The 10,333-nt window shown below is 37.3% G+C and overlaps 1 protein-coding gene across 1 annotated transcript; it reads left to right on the top strand.

The window, feature by feature from the left end:
- Positions 1–9,318: 9,318 nt before the first annotated feature.
- Positions 9,319–9,981, top strand: LOC147438159 (uncharacterized). The gene has a single exon (XM_086486071.1). It carries the CDS (start codon positions 9,433–9,435, stop codon positions 9,769–9,771), a length of 339 nt encoding a protein of 112 aa, XP_086342197.1. The 5' UTR covers positions 9,319–9,432; the 3' UTR covers positions 9,772–9,981.
- Positions 9,982–10,333: the final 352 nt, after the last annotated feature.

The raw sequence follows: 10,333 nt of genomic DNA, 5'->3' as shown, positions 1-10,333 counted from the left end.
TGCTAGTACTTGGTGTTACAAAACAATGAAATGACCTTCAAGGAATAGTTTCAAATTTAATTGCAAGTTATAAACATAATTTCATACTTGAGCACGTGTTGACTAAGGGCATAATTTTGGCCTTTCAAAGGTCCTCTCATGGAATTGGGGCTATTCTTCTGCAATTTGACAACATCAAATGACTTATATTGTAAAACCAAGAAATTACATTTTTTTTTGGCTCCCTAACTTACATAAATCTTGTTGTTTACACCCTATCTTGAAATTTTGAGTGTGCTTGAAAATCTTGAGTCCTCCACAATAACATTGAAACCAAAGTTTTAGGTATCCCATTTGTATTCATACCATGAACTTTGATACATTTAGTTGATATGTGTGAAAAGTTTGAAGTTATTGTAGGTTTTGAATACTTATGTCTCAAGAATTAAAATATCAAAATTTTTGCATCTGCAGTTTTGAATATTGGAAGTGATCCAAAAACAAGGAAATGATCCAAAAACAATATCTGACCAAAGCACTCCTACTTGCCACCTTGAGTCCTGATTGGAGAGAATAAGCAGTGTATCGCATCTAAAACTAAAAACACATCAAAAACATATTTTTTATATGCATACAACGATATGCTTGAAATGGCCCAAACACATAGAAGCTCCCATTATTTTATATACTTTCAAGGAAATTTTTTTGCCTATGAAACTTGCAATTATCTATAGCACAATTGTTGAAAAGTTGTGTACAATTTTCTACAAGGTTGCTTCATTTTTTTTTAGCTTATAAAGTTGATTTCTTCAAGGCATCATTTGCAGTCTTATGGGGGTCCACTTGATGAGTATATTTCTTAATCATGATAGCTTCTAAAATGCAAGGTTATATTTTCCAAAGAACCTTTAGCTAATATATTTAAGCATATCAAGAGGGTTTTCTCAAATACACTATCTGATGCAAGTAGCAATTAATCTAAATTTGTAAAAAAAAGGACACTTAAGTGTCCTGTTTTGGTACCAAACTAGTGTTAAAACCCAGCTATACACACACACTTCATCATGAATTAAAAGACCCATTTTCCTTTATTCGGAAGGAACTTTGTAATGTTTCCTTTTGTCCCATAGGTCATCTCTGACCTTCATGAATGATAATTAAATCTATTTGTCTATCTATATCTACCTATCATAGATGTCATAATGAGCATAATGCATAATCATTGAAAATGCCAAATGGACGCCAGCATAAACATGGCAATGGCAATGGAAATGCTACAAAGTTTCAAATATGATGCTTATCTTAAAGGTTATGAGTGTGCTCCTAGTACTAGAACTTTGATCATGCACAAAGGTTCTTAAGTCAATCATCAACTACATCAGCTTCCAAGTTACTGGTTGATTTGACTCACTCTTCAATGTCGAATATGAGTATACAAAGCCCCTACAATAAATAGAGCTACTTGTAAGAGAGGAGCATTAAGAAGAAGCGACCAATATTTGTTGATGTGAACTATGTGCTTGAAGAAAATAGTCATAGACAAGATAACTTTATACAGGTCAACAATATAGATGCTCATCTGTGCCATCCAAATTGGATGGACCAGACGAGCATCTTTATTTTTGAAAATCCGTATGGCAATAATATGCACGGTAATATGTGAGGTAATATGTGCGGTAATATGCGCGGTAATATGCATGATAATAAGCACGGTAATAAATGCGGTAATATGCACGGTAATATTCGTGCAAAAAAATTGTGGCTATATTACCGCTTCTATTAATGCGTATATTGTTGTCAAACCACTGCCACGTCCTTTGCCGCGGTCATTGGCGCACACACAATATTTTCTCTTTCTAGTTTCCTTTGTTAATCTGCGGCAATGCTAGCGGTTTTGGAGTTTTCCTCTTATAGTGATGTATGTAGATATTTAATCTTCTTTATCTGAAAACTTTGCTCTTATTTTGAACTTTTCTAATTCTAATGCATATTTGAATGTGCAAGCAATTTGATACGTCAAGCCTCTTATGGCTAATAATCATAGCATGTTCCAAAAGGATGTATTTCACTCTTGACTATCTTAGCTAATTAGAATGGGAATCCTCTCATGTGTTGGGACTTCATATGATTTGGCATTCAAGCATGAATAAGAAGAGTCGGAAAAGGTGTAGAAAAGATAAGAAGGAATTTAGTAAGATGCTATAGAATGTACTGCATGTAGAGATTCATGGACATGATGTAAGGAACTTGAACTACATTAAGTAAAAGATTCTATAGTTATTATTGCAACGATTCATAGGGGCATGATGTAAGGGAATTGGAGAAACTTGGGAAACCTAGGTACGCTATTAAAAGGACATGATGCCCTATTAGTACATAAAGCTAGATCTCTTTGTAAACAAAACCCATGGAAAATCACGAAGTTTACTAAGTTTTCATGAAAATATCCAAGAAGTTTGCTACAAATATCTTTGAGAAGATCCATTTTTTCACCACTAATGCATAAGTATAGACTCTGATGTACCCGTCAAATATTGCAATGCATATTTTGCAGTAGACCAATTTTTAAGTATAGAGAAGCAAGATATTGACCAAAAGAATTTAAGTGCAACTAAATTTTTAGCCTTTTCTTAGTTGTCCTTGATTAAAACAATGGAATAATGCATTGGGAAATTTTTTGTATGTAACCTTTTGAAGATATGGAGGCTACCCCTAAAAAATCTCTGATAGGAAAAAAGTGTTTCAACCCCTGTAGGGTGTCCTCTTCAATGATAAGTTGAGCGTCCTACTTTGAAATTAAAACCATCCCTTCACTTTTGGCTTAGAACCTTGCCAATCTGACTACCAATGGTAGAATTTAAGTCAAGGGTAGAATATTACAAGAAAATTAGGGAAATCTACCCATATAGGCACCTTAGAGGGCTCACCTTGTCCCACATTGAATAAAAAATTCCATTTGGAGAGGGAAATAAGAGTAACCGTTGTGCAAGCCAATGACCATGACTAATAACTTGAAGACCATCGTGAAAAAAGAGGTAGTAATTGTTAAGGTTACTAAATATGGTATGCAAAAAGTTCTTTTTATCGAATTATGAGCCATCCATAATTTAAGGCTTCAACTGAAGACCATCTTGCTCCATGAAATAGGCCAATGAAGACTCTATCATGCAATTGTTTATACCAATTTTCTCATTCTTAGATTTCAATAAATACACGTCCATATTCTCCTTCTCTAGTGTGTGCTTGGTTCGAGAGGGTCACTATGTATAAATTGTGTATATCATGTGTCTTCAAGAGCTAATTTAAACTCCCGATCTATGAATTTTTTTTACAAAATAAAAAACACCTCTTTCTTATTTGATATATAAATTTCTTTCTCAAGACCATTTTACAGTACCCTTCTATATGTGAGAATATGAGAAAAAATGAAATTTACTGCACTCACGTGATAGTCACATAATTATAAAGTGATCCCCTCAAGGCGCTTGGTGTGGTTCATGTGAAGTATCTAGGGTTTGAGATATGTTCTCATTAGCAAGAGGATCATGTAAGGGTTTTGAAGGGTGAGTGACATATCTAGTCTCAAGAACCTAAGTATCCTTGTCAAATTTGGGACTCCCAATCTGCGTATTTGATCTTTTCTTTACATTTTGCTAGATGTTGGAAGCTACAAAGTTAAAGGGAAGATTGTTACATGAGACAAAGGGAAATGTTTGAACATTTTAAATAGTTGAGGAGATTTGGAGAGGAGGTCGATTTGAAATAGTTGAGGAGATTTGGAGAGGAGGTCGATTAGTCACCATAGCAAAGGAAGGACATGAAATAGGGTTGATGAGAAAGTTGAGGAAAATTTGTGTTAAACCCCTAGTTAAACCTTGAATCACCAATTCCCGTGTCCACTTGACAACCCTTCAAGAAAGTCAACACATATGGGCTCCTTTTCCTTGTGGGAGAACAATATTAGATGCCTCTTTTCTAACAATAATGTCTTTTATCAAACTTGCATTGTACACACATGATAAAGAAGATCTACATAGCGTGAACCTCTCAAGGGTGTGGTTCATATTTGGCTATGCAAATGAGTAATTGTGGTATGGATTGCTTTGGAAAATTCCTTACAATGTTATGCATATGTATGGTCGGTTGAAATTTCTGAGGATTGTTTTAGAAATGTGGAAGCCATGCTGGGGTGGCTAGTTTATGGATTGAAACCCATACCATTGGACAAAGGGGTTCCATTAAAAAAAAAAGAGTTTTCCTTTTGAGCTTGAGTTGAGTTTTTGTTATGCAGAGTAATTTAGACAATGCATAATCTTTTCCTAACTCAATAACTTAATATGGATAGCTTAATTGTATGGTAATATTGTCTAAGAAAATACATGAAAAAACTCTAAAAAACACAATATGAATGCAAAAGCACGAAAACAAAAGCTCACAAAAATAAAATCCCCCCTGAACCATACCTGCATTATGTGGGGTTGGTGTTTGGGTATCCATGTTTTGCTTTTGTTTTGTGTTTATCTCATCGGATTTGATGTCATCTTTATTTGAAGTGTTGGTTTTGTGGAAACTCTTTGGAAATCCATGGCATGATTCCCGTATGCAAGGGTTGTTTGCCCTTGTCAATTGTTTGTTCAATTGCTAGACATGTTTCTGTTACTGTAGTTAAGGGAACCGTGTGACTCTCTATTTCAATCCGAATTTGTCTCAGATCAAACTTCCAATCTATTTGAACATTTTTTTCCTTTGCCATGGGTGTCCTAGCAATTTTTTGTGTTGGTTTTGATGATCTTCTACCACATAAATCTATGTGGGTAGATAGATTGATTGATTTGAACTAATAAGGTTACAGACCCTAGTAATGCTTTGATCTTGTGGTCAGTATAGCTCTGCATCTTGTGTGGTGGTGTTTGAAGCTTTGCATCTTCATTAAGCTGTGTATATAGGCTGAGGGAAACAACATTTCCTTGGGCTCGTGCATTGAGTAGAGCGGTAGTTTCAACTTGATTGTTGCCAATATTGACATTGATCAATGGATCCACTTTGTCTTCTTTGAATTTATTTATGGAAATAGCATTGATCCTCAAATGGTCTCCCATGTTGATGCTCGGGTATAGTCCATTCATGGGAATGTATGGATTTCAACCAAGAGCTCCCTATGCAGTAGGATTGCAAAAGGAGAAAGTTTGGGCAGCTAAAAATTTCCTAGAAGATATCAATGAAATGTGTAAACTTGCCCATAGTAGGATTAGGGGAGCTCAAGATAGAGCTAGGGCCTATGATGATCCTCATAGAAAACCTCTCACATTTGAGTAAGGAGAACGAGTTTATCTTAAGGTGCCTGAAAAATAAAAAACTAGGAAAAATGGACTATATATGTCCAAAGTTATCTCCTAGTATTGTGGACCCTACACAATACTAAAAAAGATAGGGGAGAGAGCATAAAAGCTCCAATTACCAACTAAAGATTTCCTAGAAGATATGAATTAAATACTTAAACTTTCTCAAAGCAAGATTAGGAGAGCTCAAGATATATCTTGGGTCTATGATGATCCTCATAGGAAACCTCTCATCTTTGAGGAAGGAGAACAAGTTTACCTTAAGGTGACAAAAAAATCAAAAACTATGAAAAGTGGACTATGTCTAAAGTTACCTCCTATATATTGTCGACCATATACAATATTTAAAATGATACGGGAGAGAGCTTACAAACTCCAAATACCAGAGACAAGTTGAATCTATCTAGTTTTTCATGCTAGCAAGCTTAAGACAAGACTTGGGGATTCTGATAACTTGATCCCAAAGAGATCTCAGATGATTCAAATTGTGGAACTCATAGATACACAATCTCTTCCTCATGAGCCTTAGAAAATACTAGACTATCGACAAAGAGAACTAGATGCGTAAATTATCAAGAGTTCTAATTCAAATGGAAAGATTATTCTATAGAGAGTTCTACGTGGGAGAAAGTAAGCACTCTTCACAAAAGGATCCTCAACTCTCCTCTTGGTCCCCTATTGAGATAAGTCTAGAAGCACTTATTTCACATTTGCTCTTTGGTAGACCATCCCTTTTGGACCCCTATTGAGATGCAACCATCTCTCCTTTTGGACCCCTATTGAGATAGGTCTAGAAGCACATATATCTATATCCTAACTCTTGTTCCCCTTTTATCTTCCCATATTCAATGATTAGTTTAATATGAGAAAATCATTTCGTAAGTCATCAGTAGGATCCTAGTTTGGGCACCTATAAATAGGACCCATTACTTCATTTTGTGGGATAGTCATTACGGAGTCTTACTCTTTTGTACCAATTGGGTATTTTTTCATAGCATAAATTAAAATTTTTGTAGCTCTATCTAGTGCCAATTGTATACTTTCAGTATCTGAATACATATCATTTCTAGTTTCTTGTCTCTATGTTTCCATTTTAATCTTTATCTGGTTTGTGTGCTGATGTTTAAAGTTTGCACCTGAAGTTTGAATATCTATTCCTACCTGACTAACTCCAAGTCTCTATCCTAGAATAACTGTCAGCTCATTCTAGTATGTATGATGAGCAATGATTTGCATGGTAGGTGTCGGATGGGTCACTTGATTGAGGTTTAAAGCACGGGTAGGACTCTTCATTTAGCTATATGGACTGATAGCTGTTTATATGTTTTTAGTTTATGCGTTTGTGAATTTAGCTATATGGAGTCATAATTTATACATTTGTAGGTTTTGAAACCGATGGTCAGACTGAAAGGGTTAACCAAGTCTTAGAAGACGTGTATGCAAGGAAAAGGCAAACTAATTGGAAAGAGTAATTACCTATAGTAGAGTTTGCATATAACAATTCCAAGCGCTCTTCCACAATATGGTATAGTCCATTCATGGTAATGTATGGATTTCAACTAAGAGCTCCATATGCAGTAGGAATGTAAAAAAGAGAAAGTTTGGGCAGCTAAAGATTTCCTAGAAGATATGAATGAAATGCTTAAACGTGCTTAGAGCAAGATTAGGACAGCTCAAGATAGAGCTAGGGCCTGTGATGATCCTCTTAGGAAAGCTCTCACCTTTGAGGAAGGAGAACAAGTTTACCTTAAGGTGTCTAAAAATAAAAAAACTATGAAAAATGGATTATGTCAAAAGTTACCTCCTATGTATTTTGGACCATACACAATACTTAAAAAGATAGGGAGAGAGCTTACAAGATCCAATTACCAACTAAATATTTCCTAGAAGATATGAATGAAATGCTTAAGCTTGCTCCGAGCAAGATTAGGAGAGCTCAAGATAGAGCTACGGTCTATGATGATCCTCATAGGAAACCTCTCCCCTTTAAGGAAGGAGAATGAGTTTACCTTAAGGCGCATGAAAAATCAAAAACTATGAAAAGTGGACTACATCCAAAGTCATCTCCTACATACTATGGATCACACACAATACTTAAAATGATTACGGGAGAGAGATTACAAGCTTTAATTACTAGAAACGAGTGGATTCCACCTAGTTTTCATGTTAGAAAACTTAAGAAAAGACTTGGGGATTCTGATACTTTGATCCCAAATGATCAAATTGTGGAGCAGCTCATAGATATTTAGTCTCTTCCTCATGAGCCTTAGAAAATACTAGACACTCGAGAAAAGAGAACTAGATACATAATTTATCAAGAATTTTAATTCAAATAGTTATATAGTAAGTTCCATGTCGAAGCAAGCAAGCACTCTCCACAATAGGCTCCTAGCTTTACGATCACTCGTTCCAAAGAAATCTTGAGGACAAAAATTCTTGTTTAGGGGGAAGGAATCTGATGTATAGTATAGTTGCGGCTCGCACACTCTACAATAGGAGTAAGGGGTCATGGCCGTGGGTGAGCTCCCTCTTAAAATTTTAAAAAAACAAGTATATTACCTGTTTTAATAATAGAACAAGTGTTGAAATGAGAAGAAGTACCCATGCAGTTGGCGGCGTTGCACGCAGCACGAGGCCACGGTAGGAGAAGGGCAGAAGATCCGCGTGCGAACGTGTGTGTGTGTGTGTGTGTGTGTGTGTGTGTGTGTGTGTGTGTGTTGCAAGCTTTGCAAGAGTTGCTGGTGAGTAGGGTTGACTTGAGAAGTCACCTGCCAAGGATGTAATATAATCTCTTTCTCTAAGGATATTGCAGGACAGTGACACAATCATTTATTAAGGAATTCATATACCCACACATTGCTAAGAGCCACATCTAAGTGGCTCTTAGTAATGGCCACATCTAAGTGGCCACCTAGGCAAAACTAATTCAAAATGCAATGAGTGAAGGAGCCAAAATGTAGAATTCTCCTTCCATTCAACATTAATTGGGGTTTGATAGTTTTATTCTTAAATGGTTAGGGCAATGGGTGGAATAGTGTTAATCGTGCACTTTTTCGGTGGTAAAGTTTTGAGCCTTCATATGAACTTCTCCTATTAGTATTTTTTGGAGAGAATAAGCCAAAACATGCAAATTATTAGAAGTCCCTCTAGAAGACATATGAAATGTCCTAATGCCAATAACGCCAGAGATCGAGCTATTTTCTTAAAAGCCCCTCTTAAAAACCTCCGAAATGTCCTAATGCTAAGAACATCACAGATGAACCTATTAATGATGCAGATGTGCAGTAGTTGATGACAAAAGGGCTGAAAGTGGGCATGCTAGTAGAAGAACACCAAAACGGTTAGTGAAAACTTGATATGAGAGCAAACTAGAGACATCTGTTTCTAGTCGTACTTATTCAGTTTCTTAGGCTCATGCCTCGTATGCATCACATTGTTATTCTTTTCTTGTTTCAAATATGTGTGATGAGGAGGAAGAATGTAATTTTGTTTGATGAGGCATAAATGGCAAAAAATTGGTTAGCCAATATGCAAGCTGAGTGTGATGCTAATATGAACAGTGTATGGGTAGGCACTCTAAGAGCATTGAAATACATTGTTCCGTGTGCCTTTGTGCTTGTGGCGTTCACATTGAAGTTGTATATTGCGTACATCTGCCAGGGTTGAACACTAGAGAGCCATTCTCCATTTTTTGTAGAGTTGGAGAGCTCAACATCGATAATTCGCATATGACCCCCCCCCCCCAAAAAAAAAAAAGGTTTGTATAATGGAAGAAATGCGGAAAATTTTTGGCACATTTGAAAACCAAGGGAGAACGGGAGGACATTTTCAACGAGGAGGACTTTTTCCACAGCTCCAAATTTCAAAACACCACCTTCACTTTTGATCTTTGACTAAAACGCATAAAAATTGCAGAATCGATCTGAAAGCAGAGACTTTTCCTACGTCCTCAAAACTGCAGCGAGTGTGGCATGCAGTATATAAAGGCCCTCAGACTCCACGCCTCTCACCACCACCCACTCCTAGCGCCTCCATCTGCACTAATTATCTTCCTTCAATATCCTCCCCACCCTCTTCAGCCTTCTTCGGCCCTCCCTACCACAGGCGCCGTAACATGGCACCGCAGCTCCTCCCTCGTCCCGCCCCCGCCGCGGCTCTAATTTTCTGTTGCGCCTTCCTGCTTTTGCAGCTTGGTGAGGCAGCCAAGATTGAGACATTTAATGTAGCCAGCTGCGACGGAAGCCCTACCAACACCTTCTTTGTAGGGGGTAATACTTGCCAGAGATTCAACGACCAGGGCGCCGTTCGCATCTCCGAGGTCAGCAGCAGCACCCGCGTCTCCGTTCATAACCAGCAAGATTGCGAGGGCTATAGTAGCGTCGCGCAGATCTATGGACCAGGCTGCGTGGTGCAAGGCGCAACCAAGTTGCGCGCTGTCTGGATTCAGGGCTAGTTCATAAAAGCTCAGGATCCCCTCATATATTTATACCATCATCATCATCATCATTAATTAGCTTAATTAAGAACCATTTTTCACAGAACATATTGTATCCGCACCGACAGCTAATTGTTCTATGTAATGCTACGTCTGGAATGATACTATTATAATTACGGTATCTCCGGCCTTGGAATAAATGAGAAATGGATAAAATCTTGCTCGTGACACTACCATATATTGCAGCTTCTCTCTCTCTCTCTCTCTCTCTCTCTCTCTCTCTCTTATCGAGCAACTATAGGAACAAAACTAGCTTCATGGATGTCGATGAAGTGTGAAAGAAGACAATTGTTTGTGAGATAGAAGAATTTTTCCCAATGCATGGACAAGACATCCAAGTGTGAAACCCTTGATGGACTAATTGTCACAAGGGAAAATGATGCATTTTCTCGCTTCCCAAACAAACAAGCCTCACAAATCGTATGCATTGCAGTCATCTCAAACAATGATAAATTTGTCGGAATCTCTTGGTCTGCATTCTCTTCAGCCCCTGTGCACATTAGCATGTCCAATATGCTTA

This window comes from Adiantum capillus-veneris, chromosome 17 (genome assembly GCF_014529385.1).
Source record: "Adiantum capillus-veneris isolate H3 chromosome 17, ASM1452938v2, whole genome shotgun sequence".
NCBI lineage: Eukaryota > Viridiplantae > Streptophyta > Polypodiopsida > Polypodiales > Pteridaceae > Adiantum > Adiantum capillus-veneris.
The sequence above is the reverse complement of the archived record's forward strand: the minus strand, read 5'-3'. Positions and strand labels throughout refer to the sequence as shown.